General features: G+C 36.7%; 1 protein-coding gene across 1 annotated transcript in view; it reads left to right on the plus strand.

The window, feature by feature from the left end:
- SLCO1C1 (solute carrier organic anion transporter family member 1C1) overlaps positions 1-27855 on the plus strand; it is a 61046-nt gene that overhangs the window by 9992 nt on the left and 23199 nt on the right. The window contains exons 4-9 of the mRNA XM_045781411.2: positions 6234-6366; positions 17222-17346; positions 20528-20674; positions 22673-22771; positions 24521-24766; positions 25793-25957. Coding sequence (XP_045637367.1) covers positions 6234-6366; positions 17222-17346; positions 20528-20674; positions 22673-22771; positions 24521-24766; positions 25793-25957 — 915 coding nt within the window. The remainder of the gene's footprint in view (positions 1-6233; positions 6367-17221; positions 17347-20527; positions 20675-22672; positions 22772-24520; positions 24767-25792; positions 25958-27855) is intronic.

Raw genomic sequence — 27855 nt, forward strand, 5'->3', positions numbered from 1 at the left:
GCTATATATTCTATTGCATTGATCTATTTGTCCATTTTTTCACCACTGTTACAGTCTTGATTAATGTGGCTTTACAGTATGTCTTGAAGTTTGGTAGTGTCGATCCTTTAACTTTGTTCTTTTTCAGTATTGTGTTGGCTATTCTGGGTCCTTTGCCTCTCCAGTTTGTCAGCTTAGAAATCATTTTGTCAATATCCACAAAATAATTTCCTGGGATTTTGGCTGAGATTGCACTGAATCTATGATTGAGTTGAGTAGAACTGACATCTTGATAGTTCTTCCTATCCATGAACATGAAATGTATCTCCATTTATCTAGTTTTTCTTTGATTTCTTTCATCAGAGTTTTGTAGTTTTTCTCATGTAGACCTTGTACATATTTTATTAGATTTATACCTAAGTATTTCATTTTGGGGGTTATGATAAAGTAAATGCTTTTTCAATTTCATTTGTTCATAGCTAGCATGTAGAAAAGCAGTTGACTTTTGTATATTAACCTTGCATCTTACAACCCTGGTATAACCATTTATTAGTTTCAGGAGTTCCTTTGTCAATTCTTTTGGATTTTCTATATAGATGACCATATCTTCTGGGAGCAAAGACAGTTTTATTTTTTTCCTTCCCAGTCTGTGTACCTTTACTTGTTTTTCTTGTCCTACTATATTTAGTAGGACTCCCAGTACAATAATGAAAAGTAATGGTGAGAGGGGACATTCTTGTTTTGTACCTGATCTTAGTGGGAAGCTTTGAATTTATCATCATTAAGTATGATGTTAACTGTATGTTTTTGTAGAGGTTCTTTATCAAGTTGAGAAATTTGTCTCTCTTTTGCATTTACTGAGTTTTTATCATGAATGGTTGTTGGATTTTGGTCAAATGCTTTTTCTACATCTATTGATATGAGCATGTGATTTTTCTTCTTGAGCCTGTTGATGTGTTGGATTATGTTCATTTATTTTCTAATGTTTAATTAGCCTTGCATGCCTAGGATAAATCCCACTTGGTCATGGTGTCTAATTCTATATATTGTTGAATATGATTTGCTAATATTTTGTTGAGGATTTTTACACCTGTGTTCATGAGCAATATTGATTTGTAGGTGTGTGTGTGTGTGTGTGTGTGTGTGTGTGTGTGTGTGTGTGTGTGTCTGGTTTTGGTATTAGGGTAATGCTGGCCTCATAGAAACGATTTAGGAAATTTCCCCTCTGCTTCTGTCTTTCAAAAGAGATTATAGAGAATTGGTATAATTTCTTCATTAACTGCTGGGTAAAATTCACCAGTGAATCTTTCTGGGCCTGGAGCTTTCTGTTTTAGAAGGCTATTGATTATTGGTTCAATTTCTATAGTAGATATAGTCCTGTTCATATTGTCTATTAATTCTTAGGGGGATTTGGCAGATTGTGTCTTTCAAGTATTTGGTCCATTTTATTTAGGTTATCAGATTTGCAAGCATAAAGTTGTTCATAGAACTCCTTTATTATCCTTTTAATGTCCATAAAGTTTATAGTGATGTCTCCCCTTTCATTTCTGGTATTATAAGTAATTAGTATCTTCTTTTTATCCCCCCCTTGGTGACATGACTAAAGGCTTATTGATTTCATTGATCTTTTCAAAGAATCATCCTTTTGGTTTTGCTGATATTGTCTTCTGAGTTTCTGTTTTCAATTTCATTTATTTCTGCTCTAATTTTATTATGTCATTTTATCTACCTACTTTAGATTTGATTGACTCTTCTTTTTCTAGTTTCCTAGGTAGAAACTTAGATAACTGATTTTAGATTTTTCTTCTTTTCTAATATATGCATTCAATGCAATGAATTTCCCTTTATTCATTGCTTTTACAGTAATAGTTTTTTGTTACAATTCCTATTTAGTAATTCCTGGACTATTGGAACAGTATTAATATCTGATGTTATCCATATGCAGCAACCTTGCTGAACTTAATGTTAATTTTTTTAAAATTTGAGTATATTTGACACATAATGTTACATTAGTTTCAGGTGTGCAACTTAGTGATTTGACAAGTTTATAATTTACCCTATGTTCACCACCAGTGTAGTTACCATCTGTTCTATCACTATTACAATATCATTAACTGCATTACTTATGATGTGCCCTTTATTCCCATGACTTATTCATTCCATAACTTGGAAGCCTGTATCTCCCTCTCTCCTTCACCCATTTTGCCCAACCATCCTGGCCCTCTGGTTTTGTTCTCTGTATTTAAAGGTTTGATTCTGCTTTTTGTTTATACATTTGTTTTTGTTTTTTGTTTGCTTGTTTTTTAAGATTCCACTTATAAGTGGAATCATACAGTATTTGTCTTTCTCAGTCTAACTTATTTCACTTATAGGTTTATCCATGTTGTCCAAAATGGCATGATCTTATCCCTTTTTATGGCTGCATAATATTTCTCTCTGTATTTGTGTGTGTGTGTGTGTGTGTGTGTGTGTGTGTATACACCTCCTCTTCTTTATCCATTCATTTATGAATGGACATTTGGGTTGATATTTGGGTTGCTTCCATATCTTGGCTATTAAAGATAATGCTGCAATAAGCATAGGGGTGCATATATCTTTTTGAATTACTGTTTTCACTCTCTTTCAGTGAATACCTAATAGTAAGATTACTGGATCATACAGTATTTCTATTTTAAATTTTTTGAGGAACCTCCATGTTGTTTTCTACCAGGGCTGTACCATTTTTCCTTCCCACCAACAGTTTCTTTTTTTCCACATCCTTGCAACATTTGTTATTTTTTGCCATTTTTATTTTTGCCATTCTAACCAGTGTAAGGTGATATCTCATTGTGGTTTTGATTTGCGTGTCCCTGATGAGCGATGTTGAGCATGTTTTCATGTGTCTGTTGGCCATCCATGTGTCTTCTTTGGAAAATGTTCAGGTCCTCTGCCCATTTTTTTTTAAAGATTTTATTTATTTATTTGACAGAGCAAGAGAGGGAACACAAGCAGGGGGAGTGGGAGTGGGAGAAGCAGGCTTCCCACTGAGCAGGGAGCTGGACACAGGGCTCAATCCCAGTACCCTGGGGTCATGATCTGAGCTGAAGGCAGATGCTTAACGACTGAGCCACCCAGATGCCCTGGTCTGCTGCCCATTTTTAAGGCAGATTATTTGGGGGTTTTTGGTGTTGAGTTATATAAGTTCCTTATATATTTTGGATATTAACCCTTATCAGATATATCATTTGCAAATACTTTCTCCCATTCAGCAGGTTTTCTTTTTGTTTCATTAATAGTTTCCTTTACTATGCAAAAACCTTTTATTTTGATATAGTCCCAATAGTTTATTTTAGGTTTTGTTTCCCTTGTGTGGGGAGACATATCTAGAAAAATCTTGCTACAGCCAATGTCAAAGAAATTACTATCTGTGTTCTCTTCTAGGACTTTTATGGTTTCAGATCGCGCATTTAGGTCTTTAATCCATTTTGGGTATATAGAAATGCCACTGATTTCTGGGTATTAATTTTGTATCCTGCCACTTTACTGAATTTATTACTTCTGGTAGTGTGTGTGTGTGTGTGTGTGTGTGTGTGTGTGTGCAGTCTTTAGGATTTTCTATGTATAGTATAAATGTATGTTAATTTTAATTGATTATCAATTTTAATTGATTATAGATGCTGTAGAGTTTCCTTTTTCTTTTAGATGCTGTAGAGTTTTCTGAATAGACAATCATATTATCTGAAACAGAAGTCAGTTTTATATTATTCTTTCCAATTCTAGATGTTATTTCTTGTTCTTGCCATATTGCATTGGCCTCAGTTAAATAGTTAAATATGTTAAATAGAAGCAGTGACAGTGGATATTCTTTTCTCATATCTGACCTTAATGAAAATGGTTTTACAATTTCACCATTAAGTAATATGTGTGCTCTGTAGTTTGGTAGATATGCTTAAATGTTAATTGGCTAACTGAACATAATAAGAAAAAAAACTATTAAAAAAACATTAATTTGCTCAAATATTTTTCTTCTCACAAGTGAGTGGTTAATTATATTGCATGCTTTACTACATCTATTAAGATAACTGTGGATTTTTTCTCCTTTTATCATGTAAGACAATGATTAAGTTAATATATATATATATATATATATACATATATATATATATTTTTTTTTTTCTTATTTGGTGATACCCTTGCACTTTTGGAACAAATTGCATTTGGTCTTTTCTTTCATTGTCCTTGTCTAGTTTTGGTTTTCAAGGCTATATAAGTCTTATGAGATGAGTTGGGTGGCTTTCTTTTCTGTTATCTAAATACTTTGTGTGTGTGGAGAGAGAGGGAGAGAGAGGAAGAAAGATAATGGGGGGAATCTGTTACTTAAAAGTTTGGTAAAACAATTTTAAAACACTGTGGATTATTGTCTTCTCCAGGGGCTAGTGATAATAGATGTGACTTTTTATATCCAATTTAATTTTTTAAAGATTATCACCATTTATTTTCTATGTGTATCTTCTAAGAACTCAGAAGGGATGCTAAGTGAAGAAAGCAAAACTTATCCCAGACACTGAAGTGGTATTATGTAGTCTTTGGCATACCCACTAACGTAACACAGAAACAGCCTGAAACATGAGTCTTTTATTGTGAGATGTTGGTGGTGTGGGAGCTGGGGAGGGTAGGTGATGTTGATTATCTATAAACCGAAGGTCAGCTTTCACTGTACTTTAGTTTATTAACTATGACACATTAACAAAAGTATAGACATAATTATCAACGTATTATCATACAAATTTTCTTCTACTACATGCTTAAATAGCAAATGAGAAATCTCATATTCAAGGTTTTTTTGTTTTTGGGGTTTTTTTTCCTGTGAAAATTAAAAGAAGCTTAATTCTTTCTGGAGCCATAAAACCAAGAGCCACTGTGCAAGCTAATTTTCTCACTGTCATTATTGTCCTCAAGGCTATAAAAATTGCTGCTCTTTTTGCACTTGACTAAAGCTGGCAATGTGAACAGACAGTAGTAAATTAGATGATTGCTTACAGATGTAAGCAAACATATCTTTGCTAGAAAATTGGAAACATTGAAGAGAGCTTCAAAGCAACACTACCCATCAGCCATCACAATCAATTGCTGGGGAGTTGCTAAGTTCTTACTCTATCTAGCACTGCAGTTCTAAAAAACCATTCCAAATGCAAAGAGCTGAAACATTAAAAGCCCTCTGAAATCTAAGTTCCTAAACAATGTTTATCAAAGCATGTTCCTGGAACCATCTCCATCAGCACATTTGAGCTGGTATTAAAAATGCAGATTCCTTGGCCTACCTCTAGATCCATGGAATGAGAAACTGTTGAGAGCTTCCAAGATTTTCCATTTTTAAAGTTTCTGTTTCCTTCACCACCTCCTTCCAGTATTTTTGTATACAGCAAAATATGAGGATATTTTCCCTAAAGCATATTTAGTCACTCATCACAATCATCAACTAAAAGTAATTTATTACATGCTTCTTTAGAGACTTTACAAAAGCATAATTTCTACCTTCAAAATAATTTCATCAATTATTTTTTTAATATGGTACATTTTATGGAAATTTTGTATTTCATAAAATTTGGATTATAAGTAAGCATTGAGATTATATAACTGGTATATTCCTGAAGTTTGCCTATGTGAAGTAATTTTTACCTCTATTTTGAGTCTTTTTGTAAAAAAGCACATAAAAAATTGTAAAGTATGTTATTATTAATATGAATTTCATAATTTGATTTCATAAAGTGAGGTATAGTTGTGTTTGTTTTACTTTTTCTATGAGGAATATCTGCTAAAACAAGAATATATAATTTATGTTTCAAAAACAAATGGGAAACTGATAAAAGCTTTAATAGAAAATGTTAATGAATGAAGAAACAGTAATAAAGTCCACTTCAAAATCACTAAGGAACACCTAAGAGAGCAACAAAGGAACCCTTCTACAATTTGATTTACTGATAAAACTTTTTAAAGGACAAATAATTAGGGTGGATGAAATTGAGGTAGTAGTGTTCATAATTAAAGTATTTTGATAAATGGATGAGATAATTGAAGTAATGAGTATGCAGACAATTTCAACAGTCATCTTAGATTAAAGCACAGAAAAACAAAGGGTGGAGATGGTGGGGCGACTGTTTAGTTGAAACATTGCCAGACCTGCTATAGACATTCGTTCATTTGTATTAATTTAGTTATGCTGATGACTTTTTCGAAGTTATCTAACTGATGAACATTTTATTTTTCACCCCAAGGGAATCTCTTAGTTATAACATTTGTAAGCTACTTTGGAGCCAAACTTCACAGGCCAAAAATAATCGGAACAGGGTGCCTAATCATGGGAGTTGGAACATTGCTCATTGCAATGCCTCAGTTCTTCATGCAGCAGTAAGTCTAAAGCAATTATCTTTTTCTTGCTTTTACCAACTGTTTTCCTCCCTTTTTGTAATTGAAGTTAATTATTTAAATTTAAGAAAATGACACATGGCTTAAAGAGTAATCATTATATCTCTTTTTTTGCTACATCTTCTTTGGGCAAAATTTCAGAATACTCACATTTTTACTTATAATTCAATAATCTATAAAATTGTTTTGGTAGACTACTCTCGATTGATGTCAGCAAAAATTAAAGGAAATTTTCACTAGGTGTCTTCATTCAAATAATTTATCTGTGGAGGTAAAATAAGTAAGAAATTAACATTGTGGTAAATGTCAAATGGATGTTAAGTGGGTAATGAATGCTACTGACAATGTGCTGGATAACTTGACTGGCAGATTATTGACTTAAGGATATATTATCAATTCAAATAATTATTCAGTGTCCAAATACTATCTAATAGAATTTTCTCAATAGAAGTAGGGAATAGGGTGTGTGTATTCTTTAACCCTAAAGTCTACTTTTGGTACTTTTGCTAGTACGTTTGTTAGTATTTGAATACTACTTCAGTTGTTCTGAAGGTTTTGACTATTATTATATCATTTTACCTTTCCCTGTGAGGTAGAAGAGCATAGTTTATCTTTTTATTTCAGAGTCTGGTGACTTTCTCAAGGTTAGGTGTCTTGTAATTATAGAACTGGAATCCTAAAACAAGTATTCTGACTTCTTCATGCATATGCATGTTGCCTTCCTTGTCCATGGTTACCTGTTGCCAACTGAGAGAAGTGACTACCTAGAAGTTTTGAAGCAAGATGATTGTAAAAATTATATATCAAATCATACTTTGATTATTGCCCACTCCAGATAATTATATCAAGACATTTCAGAGCTGGAGAGACTTATGTATGATGTAGTCCAAACTTTTTCTTGGAATTCCAAGTTACTTATATAGTCAGATTTTTACCTCTGTAGTCAATCTATAAAGGTAGTACACAGAATCCTCTATGTGGGATCTTTTCTACCTATTTGGATGGTTTTCCTGGTCCCTTTATTTTTACTTGGAGAGAGATTTTAGACCTTCTGCCTGCTCTTTGGATCCCTATCCAACCTCCTCTTCCACAGGGCAAATTTTTCCTTAGATCACTGAGGTTCTACAAAGGTACTGTACAGAGCCAATGGATAAGGAGGAGGCAAAGGAGAAGGCTGAGAACTGAAGAAATGGGTCGTCACTCTGCCTAATTCTTTCTTGATCAATAGCCGTGCCACTCTTATCTGTTCGTCACTGAGCCCTCATGCAACAGTTTGCTATGGGGGTAAAAAGAATTCCATTACTAAAAAAAAATTAAAATCTGAAAGTAGTTGCAAAGGATAAATAAATCCTTGATGCTTGACATAACTCATTCTGCAGTGGATCAATATTTTTTCTATATGACCTTGAGCATGTTACTTAACCTTTCTCGGCTTCAGTTGATGCATCCTAAAAATAGGTATTATAGGAATTGAAAATAGAACCTACCTTATTATAGCATTGCAGATATTAAATGACACAGCTAAAATGCTTACAAATTTTCCTGATATAACTAGTACTGTGTCATTATTGTTAAGTTTTGCTATCAGTCCTCCTTAGATAATTAAGCCACCTAGTTTTAACCAGTGACCAGCAATGGTTTGTCTTAAAGGTGTTACATTCAGATTAATAATTTTGTTACTTCAAGTTAATGACAAATATAAAATACTAGTACAAGAAAATCAGAAGACCAGACAGGCAGCCAGGTTAGGGCTGTCAAAGGATGCCAAAGAGTCAAAGACAGATTCTTATATACTACCTTTATATATGTTTAAATTATATTTGTTTATTCATTATTTAGTGTCTGCGATTTGCCTGGCACTGTCCATATAATGGGGCTACTTAGTGAAAAAAAAATCAAGATGAGATAAACAAAAATATATATGCACTGTTCTTTACCTATGAGATTTACTGTCTACTAAGGATTAGTGTAATAACTTCTTTTCAACTTTTCACAGCATGAATTGGGTACTTGTCCAAAATGTCATTTTTGATCTCTAGAAGACTACTATACTCTGTCTGCCTAGAAGAAATACCTTTGATGTCCAGTAAAACATAATTTTATCATGGACATTGAGGACCTACCCCCAACTGCCTGTGTTTAGATTTATATGTGTTAGCTCACCTGATTCATGAATTTAACAAATATATATTGGTCATTGTTCTAGGTAATGGGGATAGAGTAGAGACAAAAATCTCTACTCTCATGGATCTTATGAGGAGGAGACAGATAATAAATAAATAATGATATAGTATGCCAGATAATTTTAAGTGTTATAGAGAAAAATATCTTTCTGAAGACACATAAAGAGTATGTTGTGGGGAGGGAGGATTGCAGTTTAAGGTAGGGTTGTCAGGGGATGGCTTGCCAAGATGACAACACTTGGGAAAGACTGAAGGAGATGAAGGGGAGGGCCTTGCGGGTACCTGGGGAAGAGAGATTTTGTGCTGACTGAATGACAAATATAAAGTTCCTGCAGCAAGAGGGAGTCTGGCATGCGGATGAGCTGCAGGCAAGCCAGGCCTCTGTGGCTGAAGTGAGGTGAGCAAGTGGAAAATAGAAAGCGGACTAGGAGAAGCCGTCATGTTTGTTTCTCAAACTCTGATGGACATTTGTATCACCTGAGGCTCCCAGTAGCTTGTAGAATCTGATTTAGTAGCTCTCCCATAGAGTTCGGTTTTGGCTGATGCTGCTGGTCTGCAGAACTCACCTTCAGTGGTAAGGTTGCAAGCAATTGCAATGACTTCAGGTTCTTTTTGGAAGGAGATGGGAAGCCAGTGGAGAACTTTGAGCAGAATGACATGACACACTTATATTTTTTTAAGGGTCATGCAAACTACTGCTTGGAAAAATAAGTCTGGTGGAGGAAACTTGGAAGTAGGGGGACTATTTAGGAGGCTATTGTATCAGAGTCAAGATTGTGTCCAAGTTTAAAACCAGGTCAGATCTAAAATCCCTGATTTAAAAGCATTTAAACCACCGGTCCCTGTTCAATTACTTCTCCGTCTCATCCAACAGAGCCTAAATAGGTACAGACTACATGGATACCCCCATTTTACCACTAAGAAGATTGAAATTGGAAGAGGTTAATTGATTTTTCTCGAACGTCATATATAGTAATTAGTGACAAAGGAGACACTTACATAAAATTCCATTTATTCAAAATCTAAATAATTGTTATGCTTACACAGTTGCATTTTGATAGAAAGAATTGAGAAAGCTCAAATAATTTAAAATCTTCCAAATGCTACATAATCATTACTGATACTCATTTTAAGAACCTTGAGGCACTATAACAGTCTGTGGTATCTCTGGAATTATTAAAGAAAGAAAATTATGTTTATCATGATTTTAATGCCAAATGTTCTCCTGCATAGCTAAGAATTGAAAAACAGTTATCCTCACTAAGTGGTTCTTAACCTATTTTGCTGAGAACCATTTGATAAATGTAACAGAAACTATAAACTTCTTCCCTTAAATACTAACATACTACAAAAATGTTCTTTTTCTTTGGGGTTCATGGAACCATTGAGGTGTAGGTTATGCAAAACTGATATAAGGTGACCCATCTATCAGTCTGAATATTTTAGTAATTCAACATATCTCTTCCTTACATGGCTGGGTAGATTGTTAATATTTATAAATATAACTCTGATTACTAGTCTTTAGTCACATGGTACCTGAACCAAAGGAGAATCAAGATGATGTGATGTCCTTTTATTAGGTACCTCTTCCTTGAGGGTACAGTGGAGCAGAGAAGTTGGGTCATGAAGGATAATTTGAGTAAGAGTGTGGCTGAGGAACAAAGACAGAATTATCACAGTGCTACCATTCAGCTTTGGCTCTTCTATCCAGCTGTTATTGTAACCTTACACATGGAGGAAAGGGGTAGAATTAGAAATACTTAGAGCCAGATCAATAAGCTGTAGAGGAAAGTGATGCCATCCAGGTAAATGGCTCAAAACCCCCACATATCAGAGGAGAGGAAAATGGAGGCAAAGTAGGAAGACTCTAGGCTTGCCTTGTCCCATGAACACAACTAGATAACCATCAAATCATCCTAAATACTCCAGAAATCAACCTGAAGACTGAGAACAAACTCCACAACTAAAGGGAGAGAAGAGTCACATTGAAGAAGATGGGAAGTGTAGAGACCTTGTTTAGGGAAGAGACAGATCAGATTGCAGATGCTGCAGAGGGGTGAGAGGTGTTGTCACAGAGAAGGGCAAGAGAAAGAGAAGCACGCAGGGGAATACACAAGGAGAACGTTTCCCCAAAGCCATTGGCTTGGAAAATAAGAGGGGCTGAACTTCATGAGTTCTTGCAACCAGTGGGGCATAAAGTTTGGAGTTTTAAAGGTCAGCAGGCTTCACTGGGCTAGAGCCCAGAGGGTACTGTGCTGCTCCTGGAGAGAAGACAAGCAAACAATCCAGGGGCATACAGCATGGAAATAGTGATCTGAGGAATGCCTGGGGCACACAACAGGGACATTATTTGCTCTTCTTGGAGCATGTCCCTCAAAGACAGCACTCACAGAGACACCTCTTTGAAACAAAGAAGTTGGCTGGCCATTCCCCCACCCCCACCACCCCTTAGCATAAACACAGAACCACTTGCAGGAAGCAACACAGTGCAGACACTGGCTGCCTAACTTGCTTTCATCAAGCTCCACTCTGGTAGGACTGGTCTTTTCAGTCAGGCTTGCTTCAGTCGCAGTGCAGTGGGCCCCTACCCCAGAAGACTAGCACAAACCCCTGCCCACACCACATCTCCCAAGCAGAGAGTTCTGCAGGGCCTCTGTTCTGGTGGAAGTGGTGTCAAGTCTCATTTCATAAGCAGACCAGAGCACACCTAGTTAAAACTCACCACATCCAGGGCAGGGACCAAACACTATCCACAGATAAGGAGAGTCTCTAAGGATGACTGGACTAAGGGATAGCTCAGATAAAACACAACAGTAGAGCACATGCAGCACATACCTGAGACGCTCCCTGAAACCAGGCCATGGGTACTACCTGAGCTCTTATTTATGAGGCCATAACTTACAGGAGCAGGAAAGATAACTGGCTTTTCTAACACAAAGAAGGCAGAGACTTAGAAAAAATGCAAAGATGGAGGCATTTATTTGCAAATGAAAGAACAAGATAAGACCACAGCCAGAGATCTAAGTGAAAAAGATGTAAGTAACATGCCTGATGGAGAATATAAAGAAAGAACCATAAGGGTACTCACTGGACTTGAAAGAAGAATAGAAGACATCAGGGAGATCCTTACCGTAGAGATAAAAGAGTTAAAAAGAAAAAAAGAATCATAGATGAAGAATACAATAAAAACTGGAAACAGACTTGATGCAATGAACAGCAGGCTGGAAGAAACAGAGGAACAGATTAGTGACCTAGAAGACAATGGAAAATAATGAAGCTGAACAAAAGAGATAAAGAAGGATCATGAAACATGAGAATACACTTAGGGAAATCAGGGACTCCATCAAACATAATAGCATTCATATTATAGGAGTCCCAGAAAAAGAAGAGAGAGAAAGGGGACAGAAAATTTATTTGAGGAAATAATAGCTGAAAACTTCCCTAATCTGGGGAAGGAAGCAGACATCCAGATCTAGGAGGCACAGAAAACTCCCATCAAAATCAACAAAAGCAGGCCAACACCAAGATTTATTGTAATTAAGTTTGCAAAATATAGTGATAAAGAAACAAAAAGGTAGAAAGACAAAATAAGTCCTTAACTTATAAGGGAAAACCCATAAGGCTGGTTGCAGACTTCTCAACAGAAACTTGGCAAGCCAGAAGAGAGTGGCATGATATATTCAAAGTGCTGAATGGGAAAAATCTGCAGCCAAGAGTTCTATCCAAAAAGGCCACCATTCAGGATAGAAGGTGAGATAAGGAGTTTCCCTGATAAATAAGAACTAAATGAGTTCATGACCATTAAACCAGCTCTTCAAGAAATATTAGGGACTCTTTTAGGACAAAGGAGACTAAAAGTAACAAAGACAAGAAAAGATCAAAAAAATTTCCAGAAGCAATGACAAAACAAGTGATAAAATGGCAATAAATACATGTCTACCCATAATTACTTTGAATGTAAATGGACTAAACAATTAAAAGACATAGGGTGTCAGAATATATTTTATAAAATCCGTCTATATGCAACTCTAAGACACTCATTTTAGACCTATAGATACCTGCATACTGAAAGTGAGGGATGGAGAAATATTTATCATGCAAATGGATGTCAAAAGAAAGCCAGAGTAGCAACACTTATATCAGACAAACTAGGCTTTAAAACAAAGACTGTAACAAGAAACAAAGAAGAGTACTATCTCATAATGAAGGGGACAATCCAACAAGAAGTTCTAACAATTGTAAATATTTATGCACTCAACTTGGGAGCACCCAAATACATAAAACAATAGCAAAATAAAGGAACTATTGATAATAATACAATAATAGGGGACTTTAATACCCCACTTACATCAATGGACAGATGATCTAAACAGAAAATAAATACAGAAACAGTGGCTTTGAATGACACACTGAACAGATGGACTTAATATATTCAGAACGTTTGATTCTAAAACAGCAAAATATACATTCTTTTCAAGTGCACATAGAACATTCTTCAGAATAGATCACATAATAGGTCACAAATCAGCCCTCAACAAATACAAAAAGATTGAAATCATACCAAGCACCTTTTCTGACCACAACACTATGAAACTAGAGGTCAACCACAAGAAAAAATCTGGAAAGACAACAAACACATGGAGGTTAAATGACATGCTACTAAACAATGAATGGGTCAACCAGAAAACCAAAAAAGAAATGAAAAAAATACACCAAAACAAATGAAAATGAAAACACAATGGTCCAAACTTTTGGGATGCAGCAAAAGTTATTCTAAGAGGGCAGTACAGAGCAATAAAGCCTACCTCAAGAAGCAAGAAAAATCTCAAACAACCTAACCTTACACCTAAAGGAGCTAGAAAAAACAATAAATGAAGCCTAATCCCAGCAGAATGAGGGAAATAATAAAGAGTAGAAATAAATAGTATAGAAACTAAAAAAACAATAAATAGATCAATGAAACCAGGAGCTGGTTCTTTGAAAAAAATTAATATTACTAAACCTCTAGCCAGACTTCTCAAAAAAGACAAGAAAAAGGACCCAAATAAATAAAATCACAAAGGAGAGGGGTGCCCGTGTGGCTCAGTTGGTTAAGTGGTTAAGTGTCTGCCTTTGGCTCGGGTCATGATTTGAGGGTCTGAGGATCGAGCCCTGGATCAGGCTCCCTGGTCAGTGGGGAGTCTGCTTCTCTCTCCCTCTCCCCTCTGCTTGTGTGCTTTCTCTCTCTAATAAAGAAAATCTTTTAAAAAATCATAAAGGAGAGAGGAGAAATAGCTAACATCACAAAAATATAAACAATTACAAGAGAATATTATGAAAAACTATATGCCACAAATTGGACAACTTAGAAGTAGATTAATTCCTAGAAACACATAAATTATAAAAACTGAAACAGGAAGAAATGGAAAAGTTGAATAGACCTATGACCAACTAAGATACTGAATCAGTAATCAAAAACCTCCAAACAAACAAAAATCCAGGGCCAGCTGGCTTCACAGGGGAATTCTAAGGAACATTTAAAGAAGAGTTAATACCTATTCTTCTCAAACTATTCCAAAAAATAGAAAAGGAAGGAAAACTTTCAAAGTCATTCTATTAGGCCAGCATTACCCTGATATCAAAACCAGGCAAAGACTTCGCTAAAACAGAAAACTACCAGCCAATATCCCTAATGAACATGGATGCAAAAATTCCCAATAGAATACTAGCAAACTGAATCCAACAATACATTAAAAAAAATCGTTCACCACGATCAAGTGGTATTTATTTCTGGGTTTCAAGTGTGGTTCAATATTCAGAAATCAGTCAGTGTGAAATACCGTGTTAATAAAAGAAAGGATAAAAACCATACGATTATTTCAGTAGATGCAAAAAAAAAATTTGTCAAAGTACAACATCCATTCATGATAAAAATTCTCAACAAAGTAGGTTTAGAGGGAACATACCTCAACATAATAAAGGCCATCTGTGAAAAATCCACAGCTATCATCCTCAGTGGAGAAAAACTGAGAGCTTTTCCTCTATGGTCATGAACAAGACAGGGATATCCTTTCCCACCAATTTTATTCAATATGGTGCTGGGACTCCTAGCCACAGCAATCAGACAACAACAACAACAAAAATAAAAGGCATGCAAATCATAAAGGAAGAAGTCAAACTTCCACTATTTGGAGACGACATGATACTCCATATAGAAAACCTGAAAGACTCCACAAAAAATACTGCTAGAACTGATAAACAAATTCAGTAAAGTGGTAGGGTACAAAATCAATGTACAGAATCTGTTGCATTTATGTTCACCAATGGTGAAGTAGCAGAAAGAGAAGGAATCAATCCCATGTACAATTGCAGCAAAAAGTAAGATACCTAGGAATAAACCAAACCAAAGAGGTGAAAGACCTATACTCTAAAAACTATAAAACCCTGTTGAAAGAAATTGAAGATGACACAAAGAACTGGAAAGATATTCCATCCTCATAGATTGGAAGAACAAATATTGTTAAAAATGTCTATCCTACCCAAAGCAATCCACACATTTAATGCAATCCCTACCAAAATACCACCAGCAATTTTCACAGAGCTTGAATAAACAATTCTAAAATTTGTATGGCGCCACAAAAGACCCCAAATAGTCACAAAAAAAAAAAAAAAAGAAAGAAAGAAAAAAGAAAAAAGAAAAAAAAAACACATGAGAAAAGAAAAGAAAAGCTGGAGGCATCACAGTTCTGGACTTCAAGTTATATTACAAAGCTATAGTGATCAAGATAGTATGGTACCAGCACGAAAATAGACACATAGATCAATGAAAGAGAATTGAAAATCCAGAAATGAACTCACAACTATACGGCCAACTAATCTTTGACAAAGCAGAAAAGAATATCCAGTGGGAAAAAGACAGTGTCTTCAATAAATGGTGTTGGGAAAACTGGACAGCAACATGTGAAAGAAAGAAGCTGGACCACTTCCTTACACCACACACAAAAATAAAATGGATGGAAGACCTAAATGTGAGACCTGAAACCAGAAAAATCCTATAGGAGAACATAGGTGGTAACCTCTTTGGTATCAGCCATCTCCTTTCTAGATATGTCTCCTGGAGCAAGGGAAACAAAAGAAAAAATAAACTATTGAGATTTCAGCAAAATAGAAAGCTTCTTCACAGTGAGGGAAACAATCAACAAAACTAAAAGGCAACCTATGGAATGGGAGAAGATATTTGCAAATGACATCTGATAAAGGTTATTATCCAAAATATATAAAGAACTTATAAAACTCAACACTCAAAAAATGAATAATGCCATCTAAAAATGGGAAGAAGACATGAATAAACATTTTTCCAAAGAATACATACAGATGGCCAACAGACGCATGAAAAGATGCTCAATATCACTAACCATCGGGGAAATACAAATTAAAACTACAATAAGATATCATCTCACACCTGTAAGAATGGCTAAAATAAAAAACACAAGAAATAACAGGTGTTGGTGAGGATGTGGAGAAAGGACAAACCCTCTTGCACTGTTAGTGGGAATGCAAACTGGTGCAGCCACTGTGTGAAAAACAGTATGGAGGTTCCTCAAAAAGTTAAAAATAGGATGACCCTATGATCCAGTAATTGCTCTACTAGGTATCTACCCAAAGGATATAAAAATACTGATTCGAAGTGATACATGCACCCCTATGTTTATAGCAGCATTATCTCCAATAGCCAAATTATGGAAACAGCTCAAGTGTCCACTGACTGATGAATGGATAAAGAAGATTTGCTATATATACACAATGGAAAATTACTCCGCCATCAAAAAGAAATTTGTCATTTGTAACAACATGGATGGAGTTAGAGGGTATTATGTTAAGTGAAATAAGTCAGTCAGAGAAAGACAAATACCATATGATTTCACTCACATGGAATTTAAGAAGCAAAACAAATGACCAAAGCGGGGCGGGGGTGGGGGGAGGCAAGCCAAAAAACAGACGCTTAACTCTAGAGAACAAACTGATGGTTTCCAGAGGGAGGTCGGTGGGGGGACAGGTTAAATAGGTGATGGGGATTAAGGAGTGCACATGTGATGAGCACCTGGTGTTACAGGAAGTGTGGAATCACTATATTGTACACCTGAAACTAATATTACACTGTATGTTAACTAACTGGAATTTAAATAAGAACTTAAACTCCAAAGCCCCACATGTCATCATCAGTTCTCTAGAATCAGCAATGCAGTTGTTCTAAATTTACAACTCCAAAACCTGTGTGCAAGACCATAGTTTTTAAATTATTTCTTTTCCTCTGACTTAGAGATAATCATGATTTCATAAAGTGTTGGATATTTTTTCTTCAGGGGAGCAGGTGATTTAAAGTCATTATTTTTACATTAAGATGAACCTTTGTAAATGATTCTTACTGTTATTTTACTACACCGGGTAATTGGTTCACATATGGTGGAATACCAATGAACCAGGCTTTCTGGCAGACTTTCTGGCTATATCTTCAGGTCACTGCTGTTAAATGCTGGTTTGGTTTTAGTGATTCAGATTCAGGGGTAGCTGCAAACTCAAACATGTGCCCTAATGAATCATGTAGTGTGTCCATATAATATTTTTAGCATGATGTTAAATGAGTCTGTAGTAAAGAAAACATTCTTTTTGTACAGGTACAGATATGAAAAGTATTCTCCTTTCTCTAATTCCACTCTCAGCCTCTCTCCATGTTCCTTGGAGTCAGACAATCAATTACCTCGCTCGGTTATAGAAAAATCACAATCCAAAAGAAATGATGGTAAGATGGTTTTTTTTACTTCACTAAGAAAGCCTTTTTAAAAAAGACTTTATATGTGCTTTAGGATGGACAAAAATTTCTGTGATTTTTTTTTCTGTCAAAAGCTTTACTACTTAAATTGAGATATTATAATGCCATAAAAATTCCTAGAATATAAGGCAGTATATGATGAGATCCTAAGAGAATAAGCAGAGATTCAAATCTTATGGAAAGAGGCACTAATTGCCAGTGACTGAGAAAAGCTCACAGTGGTTCCAAATAAGGTGGGCAGTCAAATCAGGATAAAACTAGCTTGGCATGTACAAATCTCAGTCCATTGCTCAGATCTCAATTGAGAATCTGTGTCCAGCTCCTTTTCATCAGAATTACAAAAATTTAATCTCAGTTTGTCCGTAACCTTCACCCTTTTCCCCCACGGGTTGCTTACATTCTAGGGAGCTTACATAGTAGCAAAGGGGGTAGTCGTGGGAGAGGCCTCTTGGTGTTATCAGTCCCTGGTCAACTTAAATATTAAAAATCCCTCTGACCACGGTGTTTGGTCATACATGTCACTTTAGGGCCCTTCTATATCTACCTTTATGTTCTTTTTAGCACAGCAGCTGTCTTTGATGTAGAGGTGACAGTCTTGGAAGCTTGGAAATAGTTTTATTTTCCACACAAGACAGGATGCAGGGATTTTTGTTAGAATGTCTAGAGTTCCATATGGCTGACACATATCCCATAGCAATGCATTGTATGAACTACCCTTGGGAACATGGGAATCATCTGGAAACCCTTTGAGGAGCCAAAAGCAGGGATGTTTAGCCACAGTGGACAGCCGTCTCATCTCTTGGGTCTTGTTACTTTCCTGGGCTCTACCTAGCCATGGTGGCTCAGATTCTCCCTGCTCATGGAGTCCACGCATCTCCCCACAGCTGTTTGCCATGTTTCTAGGATGCTACAGAAGCAGGATCTCAAATGCCCTCTCTCCACTGCCCTTCAGCATTGACATGCTCTGCACTTCCTCTTCACCACCTACCTCACTCCCTGCTCCTAGCCTCCAGATTGATTTCTGTGAAGCTTCTCTTTTATCTACCTGCTAGTCATGTAAATCTTTTATCTATAGCATAAAACCTTTTATTTCCCCTAGTATCCTCATCAGTACTTTCTTTTGAGATGTCTTTTTCCTGAGCAGTGAACATTTGAGGTCTGGTTATTTGGATGAAGGGAAGGGCCAGAAGATAAAGAAATCTAGAAATATGAGGGGAGGAGGTAGGGAAGATGTAATCTTGTAAAAAGTTTATCCCATCCTGCTATATGGAAAAAAGCAGAAAAGCACCTTTTTCTGAAGCACTCCTCTTCTGAAGAAGAGGAGAGTGTAAGAGGAGAGTTTGGACTTTTATCTCTACATGGTGTACAGTCACTGAAGGTATTTTGGGTTTTTTTTTGTTTTTGATAATCACTAAAGATGTGATATAAATAGCAATACAACTAATTAGGAAATATTTAAACCTTTAATGTTAAGAAGAGAAACAGGGTTTAGAGGCAGGAATTAAAATATTTTTAATGTAAAGAGACAAGTTATTAGACAGATACCCAGTAAAAGACTCACAACTCAATCTTCTTCTTTCCTTTAAATGAGGTCCTGCTCCCTCATAGACCTAAGTGGACATCAGACATAGTGAGCACAAAATTCATCCTAAAAATGATAGTGGGGTAAATATAGGGCTCTTCTCAAAAATGCTCCACGTACAACTCTCATTTCCCCCACAACACTGGAGAGCAGAGCTGTCCAGCAGAACTCTCTGTTCTATATCTATGCTGTCCAATACAGCAGCCATTAGCCACATGTGACTGTTGACTACTGTGATATAGATCCTGTGACTGAGGACCTGAATTTTTAATTTTCTGTAACTTTAATTAATTTACATTTCAGTAGCCACATGTGGTGCATGGTTACTACACTGGAAAGCATAGATCTAAGATGTCTTCTCCTATCTATAAGACTTCCCTACCAACAAGCTTCTTGGGATCACACGCATGTTAGGTGTAGAAGAGACATTAGAATCTTTTTTTTTTTTTTTTTGGAAAAGGAATTCACATTATATTTGGGGGAGTGGAATGGAAATCCACAGAAGATAAATAAAAAACGCTTGGTCACTTGGCTACATTTTCAGAAGAGGCAAAGTTAGAAGCAACAAGACTACCCAATAGTCTTGTCTGTCACACAGTCTGACTCATCCGCACAAAAGAATTCACCTCAGTTCTAAATAACCCATATTTTACCTTCAAATTTTACTTAAAGGGCTACTAATAAGTGGAAATAACTCCTACCTCATAGAATTATTAGGAGAATTTAATTTTTAAAATGCCTGCCAACCACTTAGCGCAGGGCTTCACAGAGAGGGAGCACTCACAAGTGGTGATGGTCGGAGATAGGAAATAGTATCGCTTTTATTAAGGTGATTAGACTCTTCAAAGTGTATTTCACTTGTGATATGGGAGTTAATTCTCCAGCTTCACATGATTATATCAAGACATGACTTCTATAAAAGCATTTAAAAATTGTTAGCTTTGAATTTCATTCTAAGAATACTGCCAAAAAGTTATTTTTGTTGGAATAGTTATACTACTAAAGCATAGGGTTTTAAATTTTTATGTGATATTAGTTTCCTAAACGTGAGCCCTAAAAATGGTTATTCACTGTCAAACAATTGTGATGCTGCCCAAAGTGAAGTATCACCCATACAAAATTTTGAATTTCAGATAAAACTTGGTCAGCAATAAAATTACAAGTGATTTCTGTCGAAAAATAGAAATGTTTAAAGATTAAGGGAAGAGAAGTCTTCTTTCAAAATTTTGTGTCTTGTCACAGACAGGATGTTTAATGTTATTGGAGCATAGGAATTCAAAATTTCAGTGTAAATATAGAATAAAAAAGAGAAGAGAAAATAAGAAACAAGGGATCAGAAAGAAGAATCAAAAGAGTTTCTTGGTCAAAATCTCTGGGGGATTTATGTTGCCTAAAACATTGAAGCCAAAATATTTTCCAATCTTGCTCTGACTCCTATAAAATCATGTCTATTGAAATTTTCACTTTTACATCCTAGTCCAATTTTAGGACAGCTTGTAGAAATGCAGAATAAATATTTAACTTTGATACTGATCTAATTTCATTCCTCTTGTTTGCTCTCCTTTCAAGAATGTGAAATGGATGCCAGCTCTTCCATGTGGGTTTATGTTTTCCTCGGGAACCTTCTTCGTGGAATTGGGGAAACTCCTATTCAGCCTCTAGGCATCGCCTATCTTGATGATTTTGCCAGTGAAGACAATTCTGCTTTCTATATTGGTAATGCCTACTTCATTCATCTTCTTGGGAAGCAGGGTACCTGGTTTTCTCAACTCCATTCCAAACTAAATAGGGCATGGAAGGTTTTATCCTTCAGATCCAGTTCCTTTATTGAGTTCACACGTTTCTGAGGGCCACACTGAGGATTTTGATGATGAAGAAACTTGGAATTAGAAGGCCCAATTGCATTAGGGAAAGAACATCAGACTAAAAGGAAATAACTGGAAGATCAACAGCCAGGATGTATGCCATGATTGTGCAAATATCTTCATGGACTTCAGACTTCATAGGTTCTTTTTGCTGAATTAATTGTACTACTGAAGCATTTAGGCGTCATTTATATTTATTTTTTATTTTGTTTCCAGAACCCTAGAAACTATTTCCCATCTTTTAAGCCCTATTTAAAGCATTTTCTTCCTATGAGGGATAGGCAAGGAGTTCTGAGTTCTCAATAGCAGGTATGAATGGATAAAAACACAGGAAGGATGAGAGCAAGGCCTGAGGCTAACCCATGTCTGGAACAGTTGCCCATAGATAGACCAGCAGCTAAAATCACACACACACACACACACACACACACACACACACACACACACTACAGCAAACTCAAACTCCAGCGCCAAATGCATCTAAGCAGCATTTATTGAGTGCCTCTTACGTCTTGGAAACTAAATTTTTCTCCATTTCACACATCAGTCTTGATTTCTTGGGGTTCTGATCTTTTGAGGGCCCGGCCTATAAGGGATAGAGGACAAGATTGAAATTCACTGAGAGGGGCTGTGACTAGCTCCACAGTATTGTTCTGCTATGACCATGTGTGCAGAGCTCCCGAGGGCTCTCATTACAGTCAGGAAGGCTGTGATTAGAAACAGTTACCTGCTCTAACGGAAAAGTGCAGCGTAAATGAGGACCTGGAACAGAAGCTCCCTCATGTGTGCTAGGCAGTCACTCGGGACTAGAGGAAAGGTAGCAAGCCAAGAGATGCATGTAGGTGTCAGGGTGTCCCCTTCCTGCTCTCTCTCTTCACCCCTTCTTCTCTTCCAGAAAGGATCTGGTAACTGCCATTTACTCCTCCTCTTTTTTTTTTTTTTAATATTTTATTTATTTATTTGACAGAGATAGAGACAGCCAGCGAGAGAGGGAACACAAGCAGGGGGAGTGGGAGAGGAAGAAGCAGGCTCCTAGCGGAGGAGCCTGATGTGGGGCTCGATCCCATAATGCCAGGATCACGCCCTGAGCCGAAGGCAGACGCCCAACCGCTGTGCCACCCAGGCGCCCCATACTCCTCCTCTTAATTTAAGTTAATCTGCCAGCGATATGTATGCGTCAAGCTCTGTGACGAAATGAAAGGCAGATGGGACATACTTTGCAGGGAAGAGCTACCTTTCTGGTAACCAGAGCGGTGTTGTTTAAGCAATCTGCTCCCGTTTCCTGTTAACGCTGCCCAGGCTGGTCATGATTATTCCAAAGAGCACCTCTCTGCACTCCCAGGTCTAGCTCTTTGGCTGGCTGTGTTCAGGGATCTGCATAGCTACCACTCTCACAGATGGTCCCACAGACTCTCTGAACGCATGCAGTTTTGCACTAAGGTGGAAGAAATCAATTTTAATGTCAAAATGACTCTTACGCTTAACCAACTAGAAAAAGGTTTTGAAGGACTGTCAAAATGGAATAATTCTGATTTTTATCAGTAGGGAAATCTAATTCTAACGAGTGAAGTTTGCTTCATTTGGGGGAAGTTATCTTCCTCAGAATGTTGGTGTTATTTCCTTACTAAGAGGTAATTAACGCCTTCCAAGTGTTCATTCTTCTTCCAAAACTGAGAAGGACTTATTTCCTGATTCAAAAAGGTTGAAAAATTGACAAATTAAGCACACTTAAATGATGAGTTGATGAAATATTTTCAGCTACTAATTGAATCTCGCTCCAATTTCTTGTTTAAAATTTTATTAATTTACAAAAGCAGAGAAATGACACTTTTTTTTTTTTCGGGTGCAGGGTGTGTGCAGACGGTTGCAATTATAGGACCGATCTTTGGTTTCCTGCTAGGCTCATTATGTGCCAGACTGTATGTTGACATTGGCTTTGTAAACCTAGGTAAGGAAGTTTGTTTTATTTATTTATTTATTTATCTTAGTCACTGCAGTTTTTTTTTTTAAATGGGGATAGTGTAGAAAATATCAAATTCCCTTTTTATAAAGTGACAGGATGGTAATCTTTCATAAAATGAAAATAATCTGCTGAAAATCTGTCATTGATACATTCACCACATGCGTTAATAAATGGAACATGAAAAACAGGCAGTGGTTAGAACTGGATGACCCCTGGTTTGTCATTCAGGTGTGTCCCTTTTCACTTCTGGTTGGCCACTTCACATGCATTCCGGCATAGTTAAGACTAGAAACTGTGGCTTCCTGTTGGCTCTTGTTGGTTCAGGCGTAACAACATGACAGACATATCAATTGATACTGTATTTTCTAGACTTGCCAGGAAGACCAAGAATTGAAAGTCTTCTGGCAACCAAAATATGTTCTTTACTGTACAAATCTTTTTCAGGTGGAGGCATATGAGAGTGAGCCTACCTTACTCTTTAGGAGAGTGCTTGTGGAGGGAATAAATGGGGGACCTCATCTTTCTGTAGCTATTAATGTGTTCCTTTCCTTGCGAGATGTACCTCCTAGATATGTACATTATGTTTCTTTCTTTTTTAAGAAGTTTAAGAAAGCATTTAGAAACAAGAAAACAAGTTTCATTTTTAAAAATTCTGAAACTGCATTTTGAAGTCTTTGTGTGTTAAAATTAAATGCATTCCAAAAATGGTATTTATTCCTTCATTTATTTATTTGTTAACCTCATTAATTTTGCATCTATTCTATCCCAGGTGCTATTCTACCACAAAATGGTGAACAAAATGGTAGTTGAGCACCTCGACTTCCTGGGGTTTTAAAATCCAGTCATGGAGATTGATACAGATAAGCAAGTGTAGGTGTGATGAGTGGTACAGTGGGAAACTGTTAAGGGGAAGCAATGAAGATACAGTGATGAGCCAGTGTGAACGTTTTACTAAGTATAATGTGGCAATTGAGCCTAGTTGTCAAAGAACATGTGTTTGTTTCATTGTTCCCACAGAGGACGGTGGAGGTATTCTATCATAAGTTTTATGGATTCTTATATAGGAAAGAAAAGACACTTGATTTAGTTCAAAAGAACTTCATCACTACTTACCTTTTCATCAATAAGAAATGGGGTAAAAAATAAAGTTTTGATGGTGAATAAGATATTGACATTTTATTTACACATACAAATCTTGCTTCAGACCTAGAATAGCTCTGAAGTATTACTACCCATCCTTTAGTGAATAACATTCTGAGTGTTTTAGACTAGATTGGGACCAGAATGTGTAGGATTTAACTCTTTCTTTGAAAAGAATCTTAGATGTTCAATATGTGGACGAGATACAAGTGGTGCTGATGTTGGGGAGCCAGAGGAAGGCTTGGAGTCCCCATAATTTTCCCTCACAGGGTTCTTGTTTCCTGTCATGGGCCAGAAGGACCCTTGGTAGAACCCCAGGGCAGAGTAAGACCCCCTCCCCCAGGACTTAGACTCTCTGTATTTTAAATCTAAGGAAGAAATGAAGAAATGCATCATGTTCCCCAAAAAAAGCACCATGTTTCCTTCAAAAAGCAAGATGATGATCATGTTCAGACTAGAAAGTTATTGTGCATGAATTATTAGGTATTTTTATGATGTGATAGAGATAATGCTAGGATTTTTTTTTTAAAGAGGCTTATTTCAACTCACTGGCTTTGCTGTATGTGCTATTTAGCCATCCTCTCTGCCTTTCAGATCATGTAACCATTACTCCAAAGGATCCCCAGTGGGTAGGAGCCTGGTGGCTGGGTTACCTAATAGCAGGAATTGTAAGTCTTCTTGCAGCTCTGCCTTTCTGGTGTTTACCAAAGAGTCTGCCGAGACCCCGAAGTGGAGAGGATTCCAGTTCCTCCTCTGAGAAATCCAAGTTTATTATGGACGATCATACAGACTACCAAACGCCTCTTGGAGAAGAATCAAAAATAATGGAAATGGCAAGAGGTGAGCCCGATTCTTCTTGATTTTGAAGCACTTTCAGTTTTCCTGTTGAGACTCTGTAGGGAATCTATAAATAATACCCCTCTCTCCCCATCATTTGTTCAGAAACATTGAGAAACTATAAAGGAAGCGGAATTGAAGATTACAAAGTCAGCTTTATTACTGGAGAGTGGATTAAAAACATGACCCAAAGTTTTGGTAACCTTCTTGCTGACATTCCCACCCTTACACCACTCAGGTTAGACCTGGCAACGGCCCCTATCTGGGATTGTTGCTTCCCATCAGTCTGGGTGGACAGAAAAGAGTGAATCTTCAGAGCCTGTGGCTTTTTAACAGATGAGATTCAGTCATTTGACAAATGTGTCAGTGCATGTTCCCACCATTGATCAAAGGAGTGAGTGTGGTGTGGGGCACAAGGCCAGAATGCTAACGTGAATTCCTCCCATGTAGAAAAAGAATGGCCATGAGAAAGACTGGTCCCCCACAGTTGGGCCCAGCAAGCAAGATTTACAGGAAATCTTCACATTTCAAACTCTTCAGCTGAATAATAGGAAGAAGGGAGAATGCCAAACTCGTTTCTTACCCTAAAGTTCATTAAATTAAATGGAGATAACATTCATGTTTCTTTCTCCATGACCATGATGCAAGTTTGAAGAGGAGAGACTAGAAAAATGAAGTTCTTGATGTCCTGCCAATGACTTTGAGCTCTGTAAGGAGGGAGTATTCTTGTCCCTCTTTCCTTCTACCCATATCATTGGGAGGAACGTGTTCCTGTCTGACTTATACCTCTAAGTGTAATTGAATTATATGCCTGTAGAAGCGAATGCCTGTGTCTAGACATGAACCTGACGGATCTCAGCCTTGACTTGTGCCAATGCTTCATTTCATAGTGTGTATGTGTACCACGCCATAACTGCTCCTAATAACTGTGGCAGTGGGGCTCGGCCGGCAATGCCCTGGTGCCAAGGCTGTGTCTTCTGCCAAGTGTAACACTGTCTTGAATAACTCCATGTTACTTTTGCCTTATAGATTTTCTCCCATCACTGAAGAATCTCTTTGGAAATCCACTGTACTTGTTATATTTGTGCGCCAGTACGGTTCAGTTCAATTCTTTGTTTGGAATGGTGACCTATAAACCCAAGTACATCGAGCAGCAGTATGGGCAGTCATCCTCTAAGGCCAACCTTGTTATCGGTATGCTCACCTGTCCTTCATGCTTGCCACTAGGCACTATCAGATACGTCTCATTAACTTAGGCATTTTAGAGAAAGCTGTTTTTATGTTTCGACTGAAGGTGATTTATGGCATTTTAGATATGAAGTCAAAAAGTGAGTGAAAAAAAATCTAGCAGAGTGAAAAATATCCAGTTAAAATGCTGAGGTCATCTGTGGTACAACTTTGTAGCAAGAATTATTCACAACTGTAAATGAGTGACTTTGAGACTATTACATAAATCGAACATGCATTTTATTAGGAGATTGTGATGCTGGGTATGTGTCTTTCAAGTGAAGCCAAAACCTCCTAACAGCGGCCATTTTACCTGAAGAGTTTCTAGGATTATAAAAAGTGAGTATTCAGGGAGGTTAAAAGGTGTTCATTGCAAAAACAAAGTTTGTTTTTGCCCAGAGTTGAAGGACTTTTCTGAGTCCTGGCATCCAGGTTATTCAAAGGGGCTATGTTTCTAGCATAGCAGATCAGTCAACAATGAGAAAGCTATTAAAGGACAAAGAAAAGTATGAAGAAATGAATGAAGAAGAACCAGAATGTGTAGGTACATAAACATCATGCTTCAAGTAACTGGATACTTTTAAAACCTGGATTAGCTCCCTTAGTCCATGAGAACATCATTTAATGCTTCTGTTTCAAGACATAAATATATGTTATTCCTTTGGACATATTCCTTAATGGTAGGAAACTCCAAAGATTTAAAGACATTTCTTCTTCCTAAAATATTTTAAAATTGTTCTATGTATCTATCTCTGAAAGAGGCCGCTGAACTTATTTCAGAATATGTAATTGTCCTGTAACAATCCTGGATAATGGGCACTTAGCAGATGCTAATTTAATTGACTGTTCAGACTATTCTGCTAAATTATAAATATTAAAGCTATACCACTCAACTTTTACTTTAACATTAATTGGTTCAAATTAAGTTAATTGCATGATTTAATGGTTGACCTGAAGAAACATTTTAGATTTTATTCCCCCCAAAACCCTCTCCATGCCCATCAGTGCTTTATACTGACTTTAACAAGAACAGAAGAGAACTAAAACCTTAGGAGACATTCTTTTTATTTTATTTCAAAATCTCCTTTGTGTTTATTGAGCTATAACTTACAAGCAATAGTTAACTCTAGAGCCCCTAAATGTGTAGCTCAGCTGGATAAATGTTTACACAAAAATCTGTGTAGTAACTATCAGCTAGAATATGGAGTTCATTTCAGAACCACAGAGGGCTCCCTCAAACCTCCTCCTACTCCATATGCTTTCCCAGAGCTAATAATTATCCTGAACTCTGTCATCATAGATCAGCCTCCTGGTTTTTGAACTTTATACAAATGGAATAGTATGCTGTGTACTCTCTGGTGTCTAGCTTATTTCAATCAAAGTGAAATCTATGAGATTCATTCATGTTGTGTATAACAGTTTGATCTTTTTCATTGCTGTGTCATATACTATCACATGAATATACCACAGTTTATTCATTTTATTGTCGGTGGGCATTTGGGTTGTTTTCTGCTTTTGACTATTATAAATAACACTGCATGACCATTCTATATGTATTTTGGTGGGTGTGTACACAGCAGTTTTTCTTGGCTGTATCTTGGATCAGAACTGCTGGGTCATAGGAAGTATGTACGTTTAGATCCAGTAAATATAACCAAAACATTTACAATAGGGTTGTGTAAATTTATACTCACACGAGAAGTATAAGAACATTCCAGTTGCTCCACATCCCTATCATACTTAGTATTGCCAGTCTTTCTCATTGTAACTCTTCTTATGGGGTGTGGTGATATCTTATTATAGTTTATTTGCATTTAACTGATAACTAATGATGTTGAGCACTTTTTTGCAGGCTTGTTGGTCAT

This window comes from Ursus americanus, chromosome 25 (assembly GCF_024610735.1).
Source record: "Ursus americanus isolate L20-20 chromosome 25, mUrsAme1.1.p, whole genome shotgun sequence".
NCBI lineage: Eukaryota > Metazoa > Chordata > Mammalia > Carnivora > Ursidae > Ursus > Ursus americanus.